Raw genomic sequence first — 26,636 nt, 5'->3', positions numbered from 1 at the left:
ATAATTGTCTAGCACTGGGGAGTCTTGGCTTGGTGCATATGACCCCTAAAAATAATCTGCTTTCCGCCGACCTTGCCTTTTCCAGAAGAAAGCCTATAAAGTGATCTCTTCTCCACTGGAGGGAAAAGAAAAAAATCATTCTCTTGGCTTTCTGGACAATGAAAGTCTGCCAAGGTTTCATGTTGTCTTGTCAGAAGGCTAAATTACAGAAAAGACAACAGTTACCAAGACTGGGGTAATATTTTACTCGTGAAGCACCACACCCACTGTTCCAGTGACATCAAGTCAGAGATGCACACTCTGGGATCCAGTTTTCAGAAGAAAATTTCATCTCAGTTTATGAGGTACTATAGGTATGCATGGGAATTATTCTACAGTTATTACATTGTTCAGCTACTGCTGGCACTACACAATGTTTACCAGAGATCTTTTTTTTATTCCAAAGCACTTCGTAAACAAGCAAGCTAATATATATTAGCTGACTCCTGGAGTCACTTCAGCCAGCAATAAAATGGATAGATATTGAGTGTGAGAGATGACAGCTCTGTTTAACTGCATACAAAATAAATAAATAAATAAATAAAAAGGTAGAAAGTAAGAAAAGCAACCAAACAGCAGGGTGAGTTGTAGAACTAGAGAACAGGCTAATTATTCCTGACTAGAATTTTATCAGGTTGCTGTGATGGGAAGGATGCTGGCCCCAAGGAAGTTAGCAGTGTTCCTTCCCCTACCTTAATCTCCATCTACATGAACTACTTCTTGTAGTGGGTTAGGACCATGGAATTCATCTTAGCTGTAGGACTCAAGACAAGAGCTTTTAAAGATGACTTGTGATTTTTGGTGCTCAGTTCTGGGAATTTCAAAGGGTTGTGAATTTTTGAGAACTGGAACTGCTGGTGCTCTGAAAGAAGTGCTGTCCTGTAGTTAACAAACACTTTTACCGTATTTGCACTGTTCTAGATGCAGAAAACACTGTCACTCAAAGAAAGAAAACAAAAGACTGAATAATGTTCAGGACTGCCAGACTCCCGCTGCCCTGACACACTGATACATTTCTCAAGCTGGTCACAAGAGGTTTACTTTCCAGGTCTGAATGCATCAGATGAAGAGGTCATTATATAAATAAAAGTAGAAAACTAGAGAAAATAAAAGTGCAGGAAAAGCTTTTTGACTCTGTTTCCTTCAAGGACTGCAAGGAATTTTTTCTCTGCGTAGTGCCCTAGGGTGTGACCAAAAGGTACTGCAGCTGTTGAATAAGAGCTAGCATTTTAAATAGAATTCCATATGAATGTTAAGCTTATTACTATTTACTGCTTGGTTATTCATTTCTTTTGCATTGAAATCTCCAAGGCAGACATGGTTAAGGATACATACAAAGGCTACAGTTTCCCTAATTCTTTTCCTGCTAGAGTGTGCCATCTTCCTCCTCCAGTAACAGCACAGCACATTTTATATTGATTATTTTAACAGAGAAGGGTTTACAGAATTCAATCTGTGCCTTTCAGTATTCAGTGCTCAATGCCGTACAAAATAAATTAGAAAACATTTAGACAACAAAAACAGAGTAGATTTGTCCCATATCTTGCCACTGGTGTACTGCAGGTTACGTAGCATTACCAGTGTTTAAGACATCAGACCTCAAGCTTCCAGCCACCCTTACAATTCTTTTGCACAAAATTCCATCAGGTAAAAGCTGGGGTCCCAGTAGGGGAAGTATAAACTGATGGATTTGTTTCCAGGTCTAAGTGTACTGCATTTGAGAGACAAATTCAAACAAACTAAATCAAGGGGGCAAAGAACTGCTGCTGAATTGCATTTTGAATTCGAGATCTCCATCTGTGGCTGTGGCAAAGAGCCAACGTCTTTTCAGGTTTTGTTTTTTTGAATTGAAAACAGCTGGGATATTATTGACATAGGAACTGCTTAGCTGGCCTGACTCTGACCATAACAAGTTTTGCAGTTTCCAAGAGGATTCCAGATATTTTTATAGCAAAAACTGAAACTGAAATGAGTGTTGGCTCCTATTGAAACTGTCAAAGTACATTCCAGGAATCTCAGCAATTTACCAAGTAATCACATAGTAAGCAGCTATAAAGTGGAACGGTTATTTACAGTCTACAAAATGCTTTTATATGGTGTAAGCAGTTAGAACACTTCTATCAAAGGTTTGATCAAAGGGAGAAAATGTTTCTTGGAATTGTCAAAGAAAACATATGCCTGCTTTTGAATCCAGTTGCCCTATCCACTGCTTTATCTGCAACTTTACTGCTATGTGAAGGGAACCAAAATCCAAAACAAGAAAAGGAAAAATAAAGCCCATAGAGAACTATTCTAACAGGTTAACTGGGGAAATTATGGGTTAGGTGGAAACTTCAGGTGCCTTTTGACCTCTGGAAAGGAGACATTATTTTAGGAATGTTGCAGAAAATTGCCCACGTAATTAGGACACATGCATCACAGGAAGGCTGTGTGATGCCCACAGCTGGCCAAGCCAGAGATTGTATTGGAATGAGAGGCTGGATGTAACACCAGTGTATCAGTCTGCCTCTGCATGCAAGGAGTCTTTCCTTGCCACATGCTTTTCAGACCCACTTGAGGGAAGTGTCCTCTTTCATAAAAGCATTTATGCACCTGTTTCAACTCAGCCATGTTCTTATTTCTCTTGAAGTGAACTAGGACTTTAATGCCATCTATGTAGTTAATTTTATTCCTAACATTAAGCATTTCCATGTGGCATGCATTGAAATAGAAGCAACCTTCGGAATGTGCTCAAACACTTTCCAGAACTGGTCCCAGTGCTGGCCCTTCTCCTTCCAGAAAAAAATATCTGCAGGATACATACAAGAATTCAAAAGAGGTTTTGATCTGTCACCAACTATCATACGCATATTGCTGAAGACAAAATATTGACTCATCTGAGTTCCCAAGAGCAGCACTTGGCCAGAAGAGACCTCTTGAAAGCTGGACAGAACTATCCTAGAATACCCGCTTCAGTTATTGATGGACAAAACTGCTACAGGTTTTGATTGCAAAGAACAACAATCAGAATAAAACTACAAGATGTGCAGCAGAGCAAGACCAAAGGTGATTAAGACTATCCGACTTCCAGTTCCACTTGACTTCCTTATACATAGTATTTCATGATTAGTGCACCAAAATCACTGTCCACGAAAAAGCATGGTAAAGAAAGGCAAATAGAACTTGCGTTTTCCTTGGTATATCATTCAGTTTCTGCCAACCAAATACTTAAGAGCTTTGTGAGCCAGAAATTTTATCCAGACCGCAGCATTTAACAGGCACCGATGGGATCACCTTCCAAAAATGTATCAGCCTCAGCCTCTCTTTTGATCCATTTATACTTGGTGTCCAAGGCACCATCTGGCAAAGGGATCCACATGTAACTCATTGCACAGAAACCCAAGAATTCAACAAGGTGCTTTGGTAGCGAGAACATGGGGTTGGCTATGGGAGCACTGCAGTTCTGGAAGACTTCAGACACCTTCTTCCCATTCCCCCTTGCAGGAACCCTTAGGGAGCACAGGGAGCACACCATCATCTGCACACCACAGACACAAAAAAGGCACTTCATAATGCATCTTGCTGAAATCTCTTCCTAAGATACACTCTGACACAGAGGGTGACCTAGCCTCTCTGCAGCTTCTGACCAGAAACCTTCCATTTCTTCCTGAGCAGCAAGTCAGAAATCCCCATTCATCCTTCTCCCGCGGAGATAGACACTTCAGTTACCAAAAGTCATTATAAATTGTGACAGAACACTGTGTCCAAGGACATTACCTGGCACCAAGGAAAATTAATATTTCAGCTTCTTGAATGTCATCTTTAAAATGAAAAGATTTCCATCACACACTGTCCTAGATCCTTTTGCTCTTTGTAAACAGCAAAAGTGGTCTGCCTGATAATATCATTTATAATAACAACCGTTTTAAATGGTTTGGACAAGAATGAAGCCTCCAGGACTAACGAACATAAACACTTCAGTGACTGCCACTATTGTAGGCTACATGGAGGACACTTCTCAAGAAAAAAGATTAGCCTCTGCTCTGAGGCTATTGTATCTTTGAATTATTAGAATAGTCTTTTGTTGCAATAAATCGTTTGGATACAGCAGCTCAGGGAATCCGTTAACTGAAGGACAAAATATTATTCTAGTGAGAACTGCACACTCCAACTTTTAAAAAGGAAAATGAAACACTATTTCTCTCTCTCTCCCAGACCCAATTGTATTTCTTCCTTCTTCAGTCTTCTTGCTTGAATACAAATCTGAACTTTCTCCAATTTTTATTTTTCTTTCAACCAAATATTTTAAGACATATTAAATAGTCTGAAATAATTAACAAATATTAAGTAGTGTCCCTGTCTCAACATGAATTAGAGACAGATCTCTTTATTCTCTGACAGGTTTATCCTTATGCCACTTCCCTGATTACCACTATTATGGCAAACATCCGGTCACTAAGAGATAAGCCAAGATGCATAAATATCTATTTCATGGTAACTCAGGTTAAATGGACATGGCTGCACATAAATATGTGTATATTTCAATGTCGGAAGTTACATGTGATGCTAAAGGTCTCCCTGTTTCACGCTGGATCAAGTAGGCTTAACACCATGGACTATATTTCAATAGCTCTTAATCACAACTGTCAGATTTTTGAGTCCATTTCATTTTAGGAGAGCAAAATGTGCCATTGAACCCACAAACTGATTGTTAGAGGTGTAAATTTGTCAAATGTGGTTAAGATATGCTGAAAACCTGACCCAAAATATTTCAGAGAAGAGGGAGCTGAGCATGCATAAAAAAGTGAATACTCAATGATACACGATATACTAAAGCAGCTTGTAAACTAGCTTATTTTTGGTTAAATCTGTAGTATCTTTTGGAACATGATGGCTCCAAAAGCGCATAGAAAGGATGTGACAAACAAGAGTTCAAAGGTGCAAAATTACAGACAGCATCTACAAGCTTGAAAAATACTTACATTAACCCATGGATGTTCAAGAACTTGCAAGGCTGAGAATCGCAGATCTACATCTACTTGAAGCATCATTGTGATAAGCTCCTGAGAAATGGAACACTGGGTCAAGCACAGTTTTTGAAGAACAAATCAACGGATTTAATTCACTAAAGTACTCTTCAGCTGATTATAGAAGTGTGCTCGGATGGAATGAAATACCACCCTCAGAAATGTATTAACATTATTAAAAGATCGACTGTGAAATTCTGAACTTCAAGCTGAACTTTTAAATCAGTATCTAACAGTACCTTGAAAAGCAAGAAGAAAGTTCTGAGTTACAGTTCTGTAGCCACTGTATAAGAGAAAAGCATTTAATGCATAATATTCAAAACAGATGGTAGCATGAAATTAGGTTAGCTTCCCATTAAGAAAAAGTCAATTCCTCTGTAGGAAAAAAGCCAGCAGATTTAGAATTTTAAGATCTTGTATAGATTATATATATTTAATATAGCACTCTAATACATTATTTTTTCAGACTCTTGATTTCCTCTGCAATTACCTAGTTTTCAACTAGCATGCAAATGAACACATAATTCCAACACTGAATGGAGTGCACAGAAAATAGGACTGCAGCATGACCACAAAAAAAGGGCAATCACCAAAGACCAAGATTTATAATTCTTAGCAACAAGGAGAAAAAGTTAAATGAATAGATAAATGTTTCAAAATAGAAAATTCAGTACGAACTGTTTGGAAGGAGTTTCAAAGGAAAACACTGTTGGCAAAAGACTTGCAGAGCTCTCATTATTGATGGCCCTGGACATGGTCCTGGGCACCCACCCTGCTCCGGTTGTCCCTGCTTGAGTAGAGGTTGGGCCAGGTGACCTTCAGAGGTCCTTTCCATTCTGCAGATATGCAATACAGCTTCTATATATTATATAGACTAGAGGACTTCCAACTCTCTGATCAAATTCCACTTGTGAAATTTATTAATTAACAAATTAGAATACCAGTCTGATCACCATGTATACATCTGCAAAAGCAGGATGTAACCAGCACCATAGAACTGAGATTCAGAACTTAGAATGCTACTTTCATTACTTACATTCACTTCCAAATTTCAAAATGCTTTGCTATTAAACACACTGAAATAAATAGGAAGATATTTTTTCTCTGGATTTGCTTTACAGACTTCAGAAGTAAACTTGCAGAGCATTCACATGTTAGGGAAACTGAGCAGCTAACTATATGTTGACCAAACGAACAGTTTTTATTTGTGTGGTTTTCCGTGTGTTGTTTTTTTTTTTTATAACATTCATATGTGTACTACATTTCTCTCTGCATATATATGTGACTATAGTGAATTTCAGATCCCTAGAATGTCTGTGAGAGAACCTGTTGCTTCAGATCCATTAGGATCTGTATCTGTGAAGTGTTGTACCTGCTTTAGCACACCCCAGGCTCTAACTCTTCCCCATCTTGTATCAAGAGGCTACCCATGAACTGGTGGACAGAAGAAGTCCATATGTCATACTATAGTGACAACAAGTTACAGACAATGCTTGGCCTGCTTCACTTACAGAAAGAAACGACAGACATATCATTTAATGGGATTAATAAGGGAAAATAACTTCCCTGTAACATTATTATATCATATTCAAAGGCTCCAGGTAATGCATACATAGTCCCAGGGAGCTTTCAAGCTAAGAAGGACACATCAAACCAACTTACTCATAAATATTTCTTGGTCAGTAAAGGGTGCTGGTATCTCTGTTGTGTGAGATACCATAAAGAGATAGGGTCCATTGCAGGACCACCTAAACTAACAGACAGTGATCAAATGAAAATTCATGCTTGATAACACAGAAGAATTTACAGATGTAGCAGGAGTTGTATAAGAGATGTCAAATACAGCACTTTGAAAGGACAACAGTCATTACCTCAGGCACTGGGAATAATACTGGAGGATAAGTACCATTACTACATAAACCTACCTTTGCAGAGTCAGAAACATTGTCCCAGTATGGAGATGGAAAATCCACCTGTCCCATCAAAATCTGATCAAAAAGAACTTCTTGGTCATCTCCACTTCTGTAAAGAAAAAAAACAGAAACAACAACAAAACCCACAGAGCTTGTTTTAAGAAGGTTCTTGAATTTGCTTTTAATTGGAGATTCCTTAGCATGCTTTAGGAAGCTGCTTATTTTCCCTCAGCATGCAGACAAAGGTGTGAATGCCGAGGTCATTAAAAGAAAGCTCATTTGGCACTTGCTTTCAGACCTGTTTGTCTTTAGGACTGTCAACCACTTTGCAATTGCTCTGAAGGGGAGAAAAGATCTGACATGCCTTTAAGTGGTTTACATTTTATCAGTCTTTTATGGACCACAAAATAAGTTTTGCCCACAAAAGATTTTTATTTCACTATGTATTTTAAACATCAGGCAAAGACACACAGAAGCCATAATAGAGGATTTTTCTTTGTAACATAATTAAGTTTAAACTAAAATAAACAAACAGGAGACAGAATGAAATCACAAACATCTATGGGATTTGTGGAAATCAACATTCACAGCATGAAGAAAAACAAACTCTACAAGCAGAGAACTCATTTAATGCAGAAGCAGCACTGAGACCAATTCACAGAGCAAGGATGGTTGAAGAGATCATTCCATACCCACGGAATGGAGGAAAACCACAGAGCAGGATGTAAGTAATCACACCCGCTGCCCAGATATCCACCTTCAAGCCATACCTGTAAGTGTGAGAGATATGGTTAGAGAAATCTGATGTCCAGGAGCTACAGTACGAGATCAGAGGAAACATTTTCAGAATCATTTTAAACTGAGACACGGGAGGTTTAGGTTAGATATTAGGAGGAAGTTTTTCACACAGAGGGTGGTGACGCACTGAAACAGCTTGTCCAAGGAGACTGTGGATGCCCCATCTCTGGAGGCATTCAAGGCCAGGCTGGATGTGGCTTTGCGCAGCCTGGTCTAGTGGTTGGTGACCCTGCACATGGCAGGAAGGTTGAAAGTAGATGATCCCTGTGGTCCTTTTCAACCCAGGCCATTCTATGATTCTATGGTTCTATGGTTCTTTTGTTCCACGGTTTTATGAATTGTTAAAAACTTCTTACATATTCTTATCTTTTCTTTCACTATATTCTATAGTTAGTTACTTAATGTTGAGAAATTCAAAGCTAACCATGGACAATGCAACCTCTCTACATACAAATTCAGCACTGCTTCAAGCTGGTTTCAGCAAGATAGCCTCCAGAGGTCCCTTCTGACCAAACTGTCCTACAGGTTATGATTCAGCATCATACCCAAGCATCATAGAAATCTTAGGTGCAAAAAAATAAAATAAAATAAAATAATCTGGCACAATGTGGAGAACACACTCTACTGCAAACATAACAATGAATTCTCACTAGAATTGATTTACCCAGTTTCAGCAATGATTTCTGGAGCTACATATGTTGGGGTCCCACAGACAGTGTATAGAGGTCCATCCACAATGGTTGCTAGGCCAAAGTCCCCTAACTTCAGGGACTTGCTTCCATCTTGGTGTTCATATACCTAAATCAGGAATAAAATTCAAATGTTTAAAAGAGTTCTACCCAGGGGTCTATTATATGATTTAATAACTGTCTGAAGTACTAATTTACAGTCTTCATTCTCTTTCTTGCACACAACACACTTACCAGCATGTTTTGAAAATTCATACAAATAAGACAATTTCTCAGGATTTTTGAGAACGACTTACCTTACTGCTTGGCAAACAAAGGATGTATTTCCTCTAAAAAAACAAAGTTCAAAAACAAAGGCCTGACCTTCCAGCAGCAATGTTCCTAAGTTGACTACCCACTGATAGCCAGTTCCCACTGTAGGTGTTTTGAGTTATAAGTTTTACTTACAAAGAGCTCAAAGGCTCTCGCAGGCATTTCACCTTCTTAGACAACACTGAACAACAACACAACTGTTGGCAACAACAGAAGCTTCTGTGTGTACTGGAGTGACAAGATGGACACCTAGCTGGGTTGCTTCACGCAGAAACAGTCCTCTCCTTGGATGACTGCCTAACACCGGTCTCCTAGTGGTATGTTCCCACCATCATCAATGGACATAGACTGGGCTGATAATGAGAATGCCTAAAAATCCTGCCGTAAATACACATGGTCTTTACAGAACATGATATTTGGGGGTTTTCAAGGGTGCAAAGGGAGATTAAGAAACAAGAAAAACTAGAAAGTTCATTGAAAGTATACCATTTGAAAATCTAGCACAATGCAAAAGAACAAAGTCAAACCTACAAACACTGAAAACATACAGAAAATGCTTAAAACAGAGACTAAAACTAATCTAAATTATATATTATAAATTATATTATTATGAATGTGTCTTTAACCCAACTACTACTTTGGGTTCTTGATGCCTGTTTTGAAACAGTTTATGATGCATGTTAATGCTATTTACCATAACAAAAGCTTAGAAAGCAGAAAGGGTCTTGGGAGTGCTTCTTAAAGCATAGATAGATACATCATACTACTATTTTGCAACCCAAATTACAGCTTCATATAATCTGGCTTGTCCATGGTGATACCATAAAGACAATCAGCAGTGATGCCTGAGAAAATGAGAAGATATCACACTTCCTGATCAGAAACAACATCACCCCTAATACCCATCCCAGTCAGTCCTATATCAGAAATCAGACGTGTACAAGTCTGCACAAGAACAAAATCCTGGATTATTTTTCCTTAAATAATTCAGTGCTTCCTGCAATGGACCCTTGAATGGTCCACTCAGCACAAAAATGAAATACTTGGCTACATTATAAAATAAAATTAAGTAAAATCAAATCAAATCTCATAGCCAAGCATCTCCTTTGTTACTGTTTGTCATTTGGGGGTTTGAGAGGAACCCCCCCCCCCCGGCCATCCTGAATCACCACTACCATGTGATACAATCACAAGCTGACATTCGGAATACACAGAATTCTTTTCCTTTCCTTATGTTATTTCCAACAATAAAGCTGGATCTTTAAAAGGACCATCATTTTGTTACAGATTCTCATTTCTCTGCTGCTAAACCAGAAGAAAGATGGGCTTAGAGAAAAGCACCGAGGGAAAAAAAAAAGGGCAATTATGGTTTTATTAAAAACACAGATTGTTAAATACATCTGGTTCCTGAAACTAAAGAAAGTGCTCCTTGAAATGGCTGTAATAAATCTAATTTCAACAACAGTTTTAATTAAAGGCTAGAGACTAGAGCTTTAAATATTCACTTGCTGAAAAATATAAAGTGTTCACTTAGACATTAAGAGCTGAATTCAGCCTAATTAGCATCTCATATTATATTTCATGCTGTTATAAAGACTCCTCTGAGTTGTGCTGACCTACTGATCATCTGTAAGTTTCCTCCATTAACAGACTGCACCTTATATGTACCAGATTTTGTTTATGGAAAAGGCTTGTTTGGCAACGTTTACCAATGGAGGAAGTTTGATACTGCGCATCTTCTTGTACTTTGCTCCACCTGTTTTCACAGACTACTTTCCTTGGAAAGCTATTTCAGTTGACTTGTAAAGCCAAAGAAAGTAACTCTTCCTTACCCTGTTATAACTCCATATAAAAAGTATCCCATCTTGAAGTTGTGGTATGTTTCTTGCCAGTCAAGGAATGTGAAAGATAATTTAATGCTTGTGTTATTCAGAACAAATGCCATATATGTTCTACTGCATTTAAATACCAAAGGGCAATTAAAGAAATGGGAATTAGTGCAAATTACCCTCTATGTAGTGCTTTCACTGTTTTAACTAAGCAGTAAAACTGTGTAATTGTACAACACTAATTGAATGCAGCCACACATAATTGTGTGCCACCATATGTATCCTATTACTATAAAGACCGTCAGTATTTTCTAAGCTGCTCTTGTGATCACTGCAGATGGCAACAGTCAGAAAAGTTGTTCTCTAGGGTTTATTATATGGCTATAAAGACATCCCATGACTTGACAAAATAAACGTGCTAAATAGCAGCAATTATGAAAAATGTTCCAATTAAAGCATGGAAGGCACTCTCTAGAGAATAAAAAATAGGCATGTTGGTAAAAAATCACAGATAATCAGCATGCCCTAAAGTCTTGGACGCTGACTGTTAGACCACTTTTTCAGTGTTCTATAGATTCCAAGAAAATAACCCTAATGGCAGTCTGGTGATAGAAGAAATACCCATCCCATTTAGCAGGTAAGAAGATCAAAGTAGAACCTAAGAAACACGTGAGGCCATGGGCAGCCAATGACAGGGACTGACTCAGAACTCAGCTAAGACTGTTTCTAAAGTTCTCTTCCAAAACAATTCATTTCTTTCAAAGACTTGATAAACTGTAGAGATTTAATATAATTTGTTAGTCAAATGCTGGCTTTTATGGTTAGAACATTGTAAAGAGTGAGGTCCTGAATACTCACTGCTCAGTATCAATTGCAGTGTAGTACCTCTGCATACAAACAACATAGGAAAAATCACTCATAAGCTCTTTGACTACAGTGCAAAACACGATTATCCCTGGTAGTGGGTATTTCCAGGGATGTCTGGCCTGCAAGATTTTATTCTCTCTCTGTTGTCCCCACCTCCTGTCAACTTTCCTCTCTCTCCCATAAGCTTCATTCTACTGCTGTCAGGAACTCAGAGACATCTCGAGAAAATCCCCTACACCAGGACATTACTGCACATGCCTTGTCAAAGCATTAATGAATCCTGACGTGTGATTGCTTTAACTTCTGCATGCAGCCACCTGTGAACACTAAGAGCTGCTAAAGGAATATCGACCATTGGTTTCTAAGCAGATTTCTGCACAAGTGTTTAGGAGTATCTGCAAAATTAGGCCAGACTACTTCCTCGGCCAGAGCTATGGAGATATCTATTGCTAGAGGAATCTCAACTATAAGAATCCAATTCCCTTGAATTTTGTCAAGATCTACCTGTGTCAGCTTTCCCATAAAACCTCCTCAGTGTAGAGCAGTACTAAATGCAAGGCAGACAGCACACAGATGAGAGAACTGACATTCTAGGCCTTGTTAACATTGTTCTATGCTTGTAGAAGAATTGGGATATCTCTATACTGGAACATGTCAGCAGTAATTAATGTATTATTTAAAGAGGATAAATTAATTTACTGGAAGAAATAGAACAAAGTCAGCTGGAGAACACAACTGCTGTATTCAAGAAAACAAAAATCTCAGGAGGACTAAGTATCAGGGTATTATTTTCATTGTCTTCAGTGGATAGGGCTCATACAGATGCAGTGAGGAAAAGGCAAAATTTGGCTATTTGTTTAAAGAAATGTCTATAGTGTTTAATAGGATTATTTGGGAGAGAAGGATTTGGAAGTGTCTTCCTGCTTCTGCTCTGATTTGGGCACAATGTTTATACAATCTTGGTAGAACTGAGCTGCTGCTAATTGCTTAAACAGCTGCAGACATATGGAGTGGTCTATCAGGGACACCACTCCTTTGTATTTATGTGAAGTCTGAGATTACACAGCAGCTCGCTGAAAGTTCACTTCTAGTGATCACTAAAATCATTCTCTTGCTGTGTTCTGGGGAACAGTCTAGACATACCAGCTGATGTTATGGGCTTTTTTTGTGATGGTTGTTAATCTTAGGAGAGCTTTACAATGCTACAATTAAAACTGAATGACTCAAAAGCCTGAAATAAAGTGCGTATCTGTAAAGAGTGTATCCGGAAGGAAAGAAAAACATACACCTTCTCTTACACACTCCCAAGTCATCAACAACACGGAAAGTTGAATTTTAACTCACCAGGAGGTTCTCCGGCTTGATATCCCTGTGAACAATGTTCAGGCTGTGAAGATATTTGATGGCACTGGCCAGATTGTAAAGCATCCCACTGGCATCCCGTTCTGTGTATTTGTTGGTGGAAGTAATAGCATCAAAAAGATCTCCTCCCTGGAGCAAAATGACCACAGCATACAAATAATGTTAATTTTGTAATGACTGAAAAAAAATTCAGAGAATGTCAAGGAGTATCATCTGTGGAGAAGGAGGAGTGAGAAGCAGCGGTTTTCTGGCTTTGAAGGTTGAGGCTGAGAGGAGACCTCATTGCTCTCTTCAAATACCTGAAAGGTGATTGCAGTGAGAGTGGGGTTGGTCTCTTCTCTCTGGTGACAGGATGAGGGGAAACGGCCTCAGGCTGCACCAGGGTAAGTTTAGGTTGGATATTAGGAAAAATTTATTTACAGAAAGCAGTGTTAAGTTAAGCACTGGAATAGGCTCCCCAGGGAGGTGGTTGAGTCACCATCCCAGGTTGTGTTTAAAAACTGTTTGGATGTGGTGCTCAGGGAAATGATTTGCAGAGGGTTGTTTGTTAGGGCAGTATGGTCGGGTTGTGGTTGGACTCAATGATCTTTAAGGTCTTTTCCAACCTGAGCAATTCTATGATTCTATGTAATGTAATGACATCTCCTATGGCAGCAGCTGAACATATCGCAAATTCAGCACCATTTGCCACAGCTCAGTTGGACTGCCATAAGGCTGGAGTCCCCACTGCAAACCATTCCCACCTGCTGCTGTTTCTGTGACATGTTCAGCACTTGCCAACCTGGGTCCCTGTTGCACATTTCTGGGCTACATATCTGCCTGTCATGATCCTGCACACCATCTTGCCATTTTTATTATAATTGCAAACAAGCTGACACCACATTTTGGTGTAAAGCCTGCCTGAGCTCCAGAATGATGAAACTCCAAATAACACTCAGATCAGCTACCTGCCATTTCTTCTAGCCAATAAAACATTCAAAATGTACATTTTAGAAAGGATTTTTCCTGAATAAGATGTAAAGGTTTTGGTTGTGAGATGTTCTTGCAGCTAATACTGAAAAGTCTTCAGTATATATGGTGAAATCATACTGAAAGACATTTCAGGATTAACATCAGTAGTTCACCTTAGCTGTAAATACACAACTTGTGCCATTTCCAGGTCAATGTGCTGTCTAATTCAGCTGAAAGTTACTTCTGGTGAAAGAAAAAGAAGAAATGAAGGAATGCAAATCAGAAGTTCACAAAGCAGGACTTGAGGCAGCCATCTCAGTTGGATTACTCTGCCAGGCCGAGATGGCAAGAAGGAGGAAGAACATGTGAGTGTTTGGAGAAAGACTAAAAAAAAACAACAACAACATCAGTTTAAAGAAGAGATTGAGGTGGAAGTATGATAGAACAGAGGAAAAAGCAGATTTCTTTTGAGAGGCATTACTCACTTCTGGCCTTTGGCCAAAACCAAAGCAGCACCATAAAGGAAACACGGGCCAACAACAACAACAAAAAGAAAAGGGAATGGATAATTCTGCAAAAAGAATGCAAAAAACGCCTCTGCAGTCACAACATAAGGAGAAAAAAATACAACACAGAAAACTGCATAGTGAAGAAATGGGAGGTACTTTCGGATGGCAAGAGAAAAGTCACAGCTTTTGCCAACTCTCATGATTTTATCATTAGCCTTGAGATATTTGGTGACTTTTTTAAGGCTCAGCTGCAGGTTAGTAAAACACTGCTTTCACTCAGAGAAATAAGGAGCAAGGAGAAATGAAAGTTTCCAGAAATCAAAGCTATAAAGAAAAAGGTGGGAAAAGGTAACCACTAAATGCTTGAACCTGAGAAAACAGCTATTACTTAAAAACAACACAAAATACAAAATCAGAACTACAGAAAAATCAGCATTGTTGAGATGCAGCTGAAGACTGCCAGCATGGGTTTATTCACACTGTAGATGCCAAACTGAAGCTTTGGAAAGTGTTTGCAGCCAAACACTGTCAAATCTGGACTGCATCAGAACCTCCTGCTCTGGCTGGTGACTGATGAAGATACATCAAGGTACATAGTGTGAAGGAAAAGGAGGAAGAAAAGGGCAAGTCAAACCAGATACAAGATTAGAGAGAAAGGCCAAATATTTGGCAAAAGTACAATACCATGTACTTCATGGTATTACCTGATCCCTAAGTATTAGATATCAGCATGTGGCAAAATATGTGGGATAAATAATCTATCTTCCCTAGGCTCCTTCCTGTGAAGCCCCTGTACCAGCTGCTTTTTAACATGAGATCGTGGATTAGACAGATCTTTGGTCTTATCTAATATGTTCCAGATGCTCAGGAGAAGTGTCCATAACATCAGCAAAGGATCTGTCTCAAAACAAAGAAAACAATCTGAGCTGAGATGTGAAGGACAAGAAGGACAAGAAGCTGAAACTTAGGAAGAGAAGGGAAAATTTCAGTTTGAATTCAGAAGAAAAAGTGCAAAGAGAACAGACTCCAGATAAGAGAGGATGCAGCATACATCGAAAGGCAGCCAAGCCAATCAGAAGCAGAATCGTTTTCTCCAGCAAGCCATCTCCTTAGTGAAGTTTCTCACCTGGTAGTCTGGAAAGAAAAGAGTGCTATCTTGGGTGCTAGCCTGTGAGACTCTCTGCAGTTAAAAGAGAGGTGATATCCTGGAAAGAGTTAACGCAGCTGACAGCTGTATCAGGCGGAATGTTTTTCAGACTTCCCCGTCCCTGAAGAGCACTTTACCCTGCAAGGTTCTGCTTAGCTGATTCACACAGCAGGTCCCTATCATTTATTCAGACACAAGGGGTGAGCTCAAGCTGACATTTCAGCCTTAAATCCTGTGTTCAGGAGTGAAATCAGAACAGCACATCTGAATGCAGTTTTTATCATCTGTGCACATGAGGAAGTATACTTGGAAGTACAGTAACCAATTATTTATTTATTACCTTGTTATGTAAATGAAATAATCTCTCTCTCTCTCTTTTTTTTTTTTTTTTTTCTCCTGCAAAAGTGAAATCATATCCTGGAGCAGTAAAGGAAACTCTGTAATAAATCTTGCTTGTTAAATTGGCCAAACCCCTGTTAGGTTTGAATAACAATTTTGTTTCACTGTGTAAAAAGGCAGTGTGCCAGAAGCCAGGTCTTTGCTTCCTTTTACAAGCACCACTTGCAATGTGTTTATATTTGTATTTATGAAGTGCTTTTTCTTACACTTTACAAAGCAATGAATGGCCTAACTGCCACGAGGTGAGGGCGGTATTTGCAGCAGTCCCTTCTGTCAAGCATGTTACTACCAATTAATACAGGGTGGCATTAACCGAAACCGTGCTCTGCAGTATCAAGCCATTTCTCCCTGCTTTTCTTTCCTGTCTGTGAGTTTGATTTAAACTCAGCTCCTCACAGGTCAGTCAATAACAGATGGTTAATCAGTTCTAACAGCGCACATTATGAAATGGTAACAGTCAGCAATTGGTGAATTAACAATTAATGTCTTCCCAGAAATACCTTCCCCGGTGCCCACAGATTATAGTGAGTTTTTTTTTTTTTTTTGTCCCAATTAAATATTAAGGAAAAATGTTTGCTTCATAGAAAGCAAACTTCCTAGGACTAGGATATTTCTTCTCAATTTATTCTATTATTCCATATAAAAGTAAAGAACATGAGAACAGTGCTCTCTAGGATACACAGACTATATAAAATCTAGTATGCCCTTCTAACGCATAACTAAGACTACAGATATCTTCCTATTTTCAGCAACCCAGAAGAGCAAAAAGAAAGAGTTCAAGAAAACAGATTTCTTTTTTCCAGGAGATAATGGATGGTTTTCTTTATATAAATCTTTTAGGGTAATCATTTTGCAAGAGTTTTTGGTCTCTTCCTCTTTTATTAAGCTGAGTAGAACTTTGATTAAAACTTCGCTGGAGACTACAGTTAGAACATTTTTCAAGCAAGAATAGCACAGCAGGTTGCACCCATAAAACTGGCTATGTGCTTAAGTCTTGGCATGTTAGACAAGGCACAGCTTTTACTTCTTAGCACATCTCATGGGGCCAAGATGAAAGATTGATTGATAGAGACTGAAGTGGTGGCTACACTAGATTACAGTGTTGTGCGAGAGTACTTGAGGTACCCTTGAAGATGCAAGATGTCATGGACTCTGGTAAAAACATACAGTAGCATGGATCTCAGTGAGATTGCTTACTATGTAAAAGAGACATAATTAGGATTAAAAGAGTGTTAGATGGTTAATGGCAGCTGTGCTATTTTGCATTGCACTTACAGCTGCTCTAGAAGGCTGCACATATGAAGAAGGTGGGAAAATTCTTCTGGGAATGGCTGCAGAGAGGCTTTCACAGAGTAAGACTGTAAGCATTTTGCTCTTTTTTTAGGTTTTAATTTCTCCAACAGAGACTAAACAGAGACGCTGAGTACCCCATTCATTCCTTGCCACCAGCACATCCCAGTGCGCCTACAACAATCCACCCATGGCCCTACCCTTGCCTGGCATCACAGCAGCTTTGCAGATTGCAGGTAAGTGCAGTGCTGCACTGGAAACCTGGCAGCGTCACTGCTGCTGCCAGAGAGCACAAGAAAAAGGAGACCAAACAAAATACTTTTAATTCTCCTTTCTCCCCTACTAAAGAAGTTCTTGAAGTAACACATGGACTTGGGATCATCCTACCGAATAGTGCAGTGAAGGGCCTACATTAAGAGCATCCCTCATTTCCACCTACAGACAGTGCAAAGCACTGCAGAGAGCAGCCCCACTTTCCAAAATCTCCTCTTACCACCTCTGCTGGTGTCCATTTCTCATCACAGATACAGAGGATGCTTACAGAAGGTGATCATGCTTATAATTCAAGTGGAAGTGACCCAGGTCCCAGGGTTCAGAGTACCTCCCTTACTCTCAAGAGCTGAGCATACCTATACAGCAGGCTTGCACACAAATGCTGCTCCACAGAAAGGCCTTCCTTATTGCAATACTTTCCTTAAACACTTAAATCAGTAGATTTCCCAGGTGTAGGCCTGAAAGACTGTCCCAGGAGAACTTGCTGATCAAGACACAGGAGAAGTGGATGCTATAAAGATTTCCTTCTCAAATAGCTGAGGAAGGAAGGATTGCTATTTCCATTATGAATGTGAAAAACAGGTGTATTCTGTTAAAATAAGTATGGAGGATAACATGACCTCAGTGATTTTCTGTTCTCATTTGGATAATTTACTCAAAAGTATTTCACCACCTTTTATGCACAGTGACATACTGGTGTATTAGTAGCAGAACCAAGAGCTAAATTCAGACCTCATACATTGTGCTGTTGACAGTATAGGGGCAAGAGATGACCTGGACAAAGTTTCATAATCTAGTTTGAATAAATAAAATCTGGAAGTTACAATGAAGAAATAAATAGGGCTCCAAATATAAAATATTGTATTCACAAAGTTACTTTTCAGAACAGAGCCATGCTTTAAATAGGTTCTTCTCCTTCACTTTCCCCCTTCCTGCAGATGAGATTCGGGCTGTTATCAAGGATGCAAACCTGACAATATGTTAATGTAAATCAGTGGAGAAAACAGTCAAGTAATATTGTCTATATTTAGCATAGGTTTATAAAATTTAAGTAAACTCCTTTTTATCAAATAATATTGAATTTTTGATATTTACATCTAATCAAAGTGGAGGTACTTTCTTTTCACCTCATGGCAGATGCCTTTTGCTTAAGAGGAACTTTTAAAAGAGAGTACAATCCAAGGAGTAAGTAAAACTGGTTATTTCCAAAGTACTGTTCACAGGGCATTTCTGAGCATGGCTGACAGAAAGGTAGATGCGTTCATATTTCAAAGCTAAAAAATAATCTGACTGTGGGTTATACATCTTTCAGTAGGGCATGGAACAAGACCTATGCATTAAATGCATCATGACACAATGCTGTGATTTTGACTAAGCTTTAGCACCAGTACCATTTCTGAATACAATTAAGACAATTTTTAGCAAGCAGCTTGACTCCAAAACACTCACCTTTACAAGTTCCATGACAAGGTACAACTCAGTTGGCATGTCCATCTCCTCAATCAGAAGCACAATATTGGGATGCTTGACTCGTCTTAAAATGGACACCTCATTCTGAATCATGTGCTCCTGCCACACAAAAGAATTTTTCAGTGATTACATATTGGTGGTAAAACCTTTTACTTCCATGTACAGAGGAAAATGCAAAGATGACTGGGACCTGTGTGGGTTTGTTTTTAAAAGGGTTATAGAAGGTTATAGTGCCTCTGGCAATACAGAAGAAACAAGTCTAGAAACAACATCAGTGTGATAATTGAAAAAAGAACATGGAATAGAACACAGAAAGTGAAATGCAAGACATATTTCTGACACAGTAAAAAGGATAACATGGAAGCTTTTAAATTTTCTTATCCTATGCAAAATTGTTCCATTTAGTATTATGATTCAATTTGCTCAGATAATTTTATTATAAAATTTTAAAAAGTAACAAATTCATGTTATATAAAGCTGACATCAGTTTGATTAACCTGGTGATACTGACTGGTGATTTTACAATTAGTATTATTATTTTGCTGTTTTCTGTTGTATCTGGGATTAAGAAAGGTAGATAATTACGGAGATCAAGAGCAAGAGGAGTGAGTGTACCTGCACACAACCAATCAACTGATATCAATGCTTGCATCTTGGAAGACACCTTCAAGTCTTTTATACTGCTACTCCAAGGGTCTCAAGATGTCTGGCTGGCAGGCAAAGGCTTGAGCCCAGAAGATTATAAATAGTTTCCCAAACTCATCTCTCATACAATGTGTCTTGGGGGAAAAGGAAGGGAAGGGAAGGGAAGGGAAGGGAAGGGAAGGGAAGGGAAGGGAAGGGAAGGGAAGGGAAGGGAAGGGAAGGGAAGGGAAGGGAAGGGAAGGGAAGGGAAGGGAAGGGAAGGGAAGGGAAGGGAAGGGAAGGGAAGGGAAGGGAAGGGAAGGGAAGGGAAGGGAAGGGAAGGGAAGGGAAGGGAAGGGAAGGGAAGGGAAGGGAAGGGAAGGGAAGGGAAGGGAAGGGAAGGGAAGGGAAGGGAAGGGAAGGGAAGGGAAGGGAAGGGAAGGGAAGGGAAGGGAAGGGAAGGGAAGGGAAGGGAAGGGAAGGGAAGGGAAGGGAAGGGAAGGGAAGGGAAGGGAAGGGAAGGGAAGGGAAGGGAAGGGAAGGGAAGGGAAGGAAAGGAAAGGAAAGGAAAGGAAAGGAAAGGAAAGGAAAGGAAAGGAAAGGAAAGGAAAGGAAAGGAAAGGAAAGGAAAGGAAAGGAAAGGAAAGGAAAGGAAAGGAAAGGAAAGGAAAGGAAAGGAAAGGAAAGGAAAGGAAAGGAAGAGTTCAGTCTCATTCAAAATTTCATACTTACTTTTCCTCTACATTTACTTTTTTTGATTATTTTCAGAGCATACTCTCTACCAGTTGATCTGAGGAAAGAGAAAAGAATATTTTTCAAAGTCAAGCTTTTATCTGTCATTTAAGCACATTATCAATCACTGGGCCTAGGCTGGAATTTTGTTCAAGTAGTTGTTTTATCAAAAAACAAAGCTCAGATTTGATTTTTTTAGCTGAAGACATTTCAGTACTTCTGAAACAAAATCTTCATATTTTCATTTTACAGTGGTTTCTGATCTTTCTTCTGCAATTTTATATAAAACTAGATATTATTTAGATATATCAATCTTCTAAAAGTTTTGTTCTCCATAAAGCAAAAAATATGAGTGCAGAAAATACTTGCTTTTCACATTGTACGTCTGCACTCATAACTTCTAAGATAAAAATCCTTGCAATAATGTATTCAGTAAATACACTATCTAGCAGAGTTAAATATAATGTTAAAGAGACAGAATATGAAAGGTTCTGGTGACAGTAAGGCATTATAGAGAATTAATACAGATTAAGAACACATTTCCTTTTGGGTGGTATTTTTTGGAAACTTTATAATATTTATCACTATTACATGCATATTTATAATAGAATACTAGCATTGAAAACAAAGCTTATAGACAAGTTCACAGAATCAGTTTCCATTTCTTTATTAAGTTATAAACTTAATATAAGGCTGTAAGTTTGAAAACAAGAGGCTCTGTTCACAAGGTCTAGTTTTACTGTTGAGTTAAATGAAGAATAGGCAATATGGGAAAAAGCTGCTATTGAAACACTTCTGTAATAAAAATCAAAACACTTTGCATACATCTATTTACATTGCCCTTAGGTGTATGTTTGGACCAAAAAATAAATTAAAAAATGACCTTCCAAGATTATGAGGTGATATTTATCAGAGAGTATAATGATAAAACAAAGGTTAATGGCTTTAAAGTAAAAGAGGGAGATTTAGATTAGATATTAGGAAGAAATTCTTCACTGCAAGGGCAATGAGGCACTGGCACAAGTTGCCTATAGAAGCTGTGAATGCTCCATCCCTGGAGGTGTTCAAGGCCAGGGATGATGGGGCATTGGAAAATCTGCTCTGGTGCATAGTCTCCCTGCCCATGGGATGGGGGCTAGAACTGGATGATTTGTAAGGTACCTTCCTATCAAAACTATTCCCTGATTCCATGATTTTTCATTCTTCATTTAGGAAAAAATAAAAATAAAAATAAAATAGTTAAATTGATCCATCAAATTGACATGTAAGTTAAATGGAGAATTGAATGGGTATAAAATTGTGCACCACTTGTCAAGCAGGACATGCAAAATGAGTCCTGAACTGAAAGCACTGCATTACCAAAATGACTGGGCATTTTCATTGCCATATTTAGGCATGGAGGTATCTTCTGGCAATGATGTAGGTACTAATTTAAGGGCCCATGAAAACAGTAACAGAGAGCATAAAAAAGCAAATGTATCATAGCTGTTCAAGTTTCGAGGTCAGTGGAGAGTGAAGACAGTCTGTAGACCGAGACATCAATTAAATGACTGCAAAAAGAATCTCAGTGGAGGCTGCTGTTTAGGACTTGGAAAAGGGAGACAACATGGTTTCAGCAAAGAAAAAGATCAAACTTATGTACCTCCCCACTAGTGGTCTTAATTCCATGTGTTGGTGCTTGATGGCTACACATCAAACTCAGAGGAAGGACAGGCAGAGCTATCTGCACTATTTCTGAGGAATGAAAGGAGGAGGTAGCAGAAGTAATATTAGAAATTAAGATATCTGGGGTCCAAACTCAAATAAAATATGCTCTCTTTCAGTACGAGTGTCTTTCAAACTCCTTGGTTGCCCCAGGAATGCTTCCTTTCTGTCATGAGAAAGGAAATTGATGGTTTTTGTTGGCCATGAGAGACTACACGTACTCACAAACACTGAGAAATATGAGCTAGTGAGGAAATGTCAGAATTTGGAAGTATCTGAAAGTTAAAAATGAACACATATGCAAACACCGCAGGACAAATTGCGCATACGATGGAGCAGATATGTAATGAGCAGTTGACAACTCTGACTGCTCTTTGTTTTGGTAAAAATAAAACTAAAGTGAAGATAATGCAAATCCTTTCCCCTAAAGCTGCAGAACCACAGGCTGTCAGCAGCCCAGGAACCTCCGTAACTTACAGATCTGCCAAAAAACACGCATGGCAGTGTCAGAAAGCAAAGCAAAATGGGCATATCGTATCACCTCTCACCTATTACTTAAGCTGAACAATAAAAAAGGGAACATGAGGTACAAAACACATTACCACTGGATTAGAGTCTGGAACCACAGCACTAGCACAGTGCTCTGGGCCACATACCCCAGTGTTTCAGCCTTTTGCTGAAAGGCTCAAAGTTCACAGAGAATTCCATTTTGATAGAGGCAAAAATCTATCTTCGTTACTTTTGTGAGTGCATTATTTATGACTGTATGTGTGCGTGTGTACATTCAGGACCATAAAGAATGCATGGAATGGAGTGTAGAAGTCAACAGAATGAATATTTTGAAGATCATTTTTGGTTTCTGTTTGAACTGTTCAAGGCAGGAGGAAAATGCCTTTGAATGCATTTTAAGGGTTGGAGTGGCTAACCAGCTCACACAAACATGGAGAAGGCATATCCCTGGGATCAGTGGAGTTGTATAACAAAACCTATTCCTTCTTGCTTAACACCTCACAGTGCTATTACTTTGAAGTCTAAAAATGGAGCAAAAAATGGAAAAGTCCTCTGTCCCAGGTATCACCCCATCAATTCTAGTTCTGCAAACAATGGACAAATCAGACTTTGAAGTGAGGTGTTTGTTGCTTAGATAGACTGTGAAGAATGTGTTTGAAATTGTTTTACACATACTGACCTTAATTTATTCTCTGAGCTTTGAATTTCACCTTCCACACAAGCAAGAATACTCTGCTTTAGAAATGGAAACTAACAGAAATCTATTTTGTTTTGACGTTCAAGCTCTTTCAGAATAGTAGCTCACTGATACATGTGTGATCTATAGAATGGTATGGCTCAGAGACAATAAAGAATATTTATTTGGGAACTGCACTATTTATTTTAGTAATTGCACTACTTTAACATACACCCACACAATACATCATGTTACTAGATACTCCAGGGAGCTGGGCAATGCACAGGAGGACAGGGAACAGCTTTCCTTTTAGCTCTCTAGGACACTATAATCAATGTTACTTTTAACTGTAGTGGGACCTGTGTTTAATACTGTTCATCAATTAGTCTAACAGTTTGTCTTCAAGGGCAACTGTTCTCCCCTTCTAACTGAAGAGCACTGAAGAAATTAAACATTGACCTCACTACAAAAGAAGCAGGAGATAGATGAACATTCTATCAAACAAAGACATGGAAGAGGTTACTCTTCAGCATCAGATGTCAGTGTAGATAAGTGTGAAGGCAGCTTTTTGAGCTTACCATAACCACTGAACTGCACACAAAACTTCCTAACATCTTTACAGAATGCTACTACATGTAAAATGTTTCACTGGCCTACCACAAATGGCAAGTTGCAAGAATATTGTGCAAGAAAAGACATTATTTCAGTGCAGAGGGAAAAATATAGCACGAAGAACTGGTAAAATTATGTTGCATGCAGTAGAAAAAGAAAAAAAAAAAACAACACAAAACCCACAAAAATTTGAATTTATAGATTGTCCTTGGACTCACTCTCTTTTCACATCAGAGAGCATTAGTCTAGCTTTTCCATCTGGCATTGAGACATTACCTTATTCCATGTGTCCTATATTCTACGAATAAAGCTGCGATCTAGAAAAGGCATGACATTAATGATTGCTTTCACAGTAATAAGCAAATTATCCTTCTCACCTTTCTACACACTCCTTCACAATAGCAAAATTTCCATCTCCTATAGTTCTTCCGACTTTATATCGTTCTGCTATTGATGCTGGAACCTGGAAACCTTCTTCCAACACTTCTGAAAGAATCATTAGTACATTTTTATTGTTAGTGAAGGAAACACAGATGTTGCACATAACATGCATTTTAAGGCTACGGTTTAGGAGCCTGGAAACCATTCAGAGTCAGTATCTCACTTACTGTACAGTGAAACCATGCTGCTGACATTGTATATACTCAACAGGTTTCACACAGATACAGTAAGGAAAAGTAAGACTTCTGGGGGCTCAAACATACCACCATTCCAGTGTTTCATAGTTTACCATTCCCACTGCAGCATGTCCCCAGGACAAAACCAAAACTGTATTTTTTTAATTATGAAAAGGACTCTGTGAACTGCACAAGCGCAGACCAGCCTCCAAAAAGGTTTGGAACTCCTTGACACAGCATGATTAAATATATGTACCAAAGAAGTCCAACACTCAAGCACTTATTTTATTACATCCTGTAAACTGAGACATCCATAAAACTTCTCATGTGCTAAGTGCTAGTTCTTCCCCTCCCCCAATATTAAATATTTAGGTTTTAAACAAATGTTCTCAATAATACTACCTCACATGCAACCTGGGCACCAGATGTTTAGGTAAAATTGCATTACACAGTGCTTGAGCATAAGAAAAGTTTGTAGTTTCATGTGTTTTAGTGCTCGTTCATGTACTATTATTTTAAAATGTATTTGAAATAGCGTGTTACAAATACCTAACATGTCTCTAAAAGCTAGCAGTAAATTGCAGCTGATACAAGCTACCATATAAATACTACGATGTACAAAAAAGCAGCTCAGAAATGTGACTTGAATTTACACTCCTGAAGCCTTTTAACTATGTATTTTTCTGTTCTTTGTTCCAGTTTAGTATTAAAAGTGAACGTTATATGGGGGCAGAGTTTGCTCAAACTCATAGGCAGCATGAAGAGTTACTGCCGGGTTACACCATACGCACTTGTAAGTGCATGTGAACTGGCTGTACTAGAGCAGACACTATGCCTCATCCAGCTTGGTCAAAGCCCTAAGGGACTGGCCGTTGCTCAGTAAAGGCCCAAGATCACCATATGCTCTTTAGAACAATGACAGATGAGACAAAAGCAAAGTGAAAGAAGCCAGTCAGCACTGGGTCACCTGCAGAACTAGAGTATCCTGTACCAGAAACTCCTCTGAACAGGGATGTTCAGATCAGATGTGGTCTGGAGTGAACCTGAACTGCTGTCAAGGCTGATGAGCCTCCTAACTGGGAGTCATCCAAACTATGATGCTCCCACTTTCTCTGGCAGGAAGGATGACTCATTTCCTACACAGCTGCTGTTATCACTACATTGACTGCTTTGAAATGTCAGCCTTCAAATGTTACCTTCTGCAGGTCCATCATTTTCATCCATAGAGCTGCAAACTTTGGTGGATGCTAATGAGGTAGAGGAGCCACTGTGTTGGGAGCTCTGGAAATGGAGAGACACAAATGAAAACAGATGATTGTTAAGGAGCACCAATACCCACAGCACGTCCCAGTTGTTCTGTATATAAAGTATCCATTTACTTTTGCAGTGATATGCAGAAATTTGTCCAATTTTTCCACTGAAATTACACCCTGAAGTTACACCTTTGGTGCTCCATTTAAATGTAGGAATCCCCAATTCATTCTCTGTGGCAATGCTTTTGTGTTGTTCATTAGATTCTCCCTGCTCCACACACATTTTCTGTGGGGAAAACTGAAGAGCTGTGTGCCCTCTGCAGGCAGGGAAGTGTTTTATCAGCAATTATTAAACTAGCAGGCACCAAAAGGACAAACATCTGTTTTGACTGAACTTGGCTTTTTGTTATGGGAACAATTCCTCATTTTGCAAATCCCCCTCTGGTGAAGTCGTGTTCTAGAAAGGAGAAATGGTTACAAAAATGTATGGAGTAAATAAAACATCAGGGTGAACAATGTTTGATTTTCTGAAAATAAAGCGATTAGATATAGTCATCTTGAGGCATGAGCCTGCATCTTGGGGTTAAGCCCTTGTACACTGAGTGTCTAAGTTTGCTATAGAACTAATGGGGGGAGGAAAATGTCTTCTGCCTCCAGAAGGTGATCTCAACCCACGCGGATGAATGACAAAATTACAGCAGGCAGCATCACACGATGGAAGCCACCTCTATCCATCGCTTACTACATCTAGCTATGTACCTCAGGAAGACTGCTTCATCACACACATGGATGGATGAAACTATGCCGAGACAGAAGACAGACTTGATGGCACCCTAAATTTTTATGCATACAGATGTAACCATGGCCGTTTAAAGTTTGAGAAAAAAAGGAACACTTCTTCAGGTGCTTGTGTTGCAAATTGAGTTAGAAATATTCAGGGGATTTCCGAAGCTAAAACTTTCTTGGGTTCACGTAGTTTACATGCTGAAAGGTTACAGAGCACTGCACTCTATTACACAAACTGCAGCCTGTACGACATGCAGCTAACACCACG

The 26,636-nt window shown here is 39.0% G+C and overlaps 1 protein-coding gene across 4 annotated transcripts in view; it reads right to left on the bottom strand.

Moving 5' to 3' along the window:
• DCLK1 (doublecortin like kinase 1) overlaps window positions 1-26,636 on the bottom strand; it is a 232,427-nt gene that overhangs the window by 22,275 nt on the left and 183,516 nt on the right. For all 4 annotated transcript variants that reach the window (XM_072361512.1, XM_072361514.1, XM_072361515.1 and 1 more), the window contains 9 exons: window positions 25,526-25,610; window positions 24,090-24,198; window positions 20,211-20,268; window positions 18,834-18,953; window positions 12,798-12,944; window positions 8,421-8,554; window positions 7,651-7,728; window positions 6,971-7,067; window positions 5,001-5,081 (listed from right to left, as the gene is read on the bottom strand). In XM_072361512.1, the coding sequence (XP_072217613.1) occupies window positions 5,001-5,081; window positions 6,971-7,067; window positions 7,651-7,728; window positions 8,421-8,554; window positions 12,798-12,944; window positions 18,834-18,953; window positions 20,211-20,268; window positions 24,090-24,198; window positions 25,526-25,610 (909 nt within the window). The remainder of the gene's footprint in view (window positions 1-5,000; window positions 5,082-6,970; window positions 7,068-7,650; window positions 7,729-8,420; window positions 8,555-12,797; window positions 12,945-18,833; window positions 18,954-20,210; window positions 20,269-24,089; window positions 24,199-25,525; window positions 25,611-26,636) is intronic.

Source organism: Excalfactoria chinensis, chromosome 1 (genome assembly GCF_039878825.1).
Source record: "Excalfactoria chinensis isolate bCotChi1 chromosome 1, bCotChi1.hap2, whole genome shotgun sequence".
Classification (NCBI taxonomy): domain Eukaryota; kingdom Metazoa; phylum Chordata; class Aves; order Galliformes; family Phasianidae; genus Excalfactoria; species Excalfactoria chinensis.
This window is presented reverse-complemented; position numbering and strand designations above follow the sequence as displayed.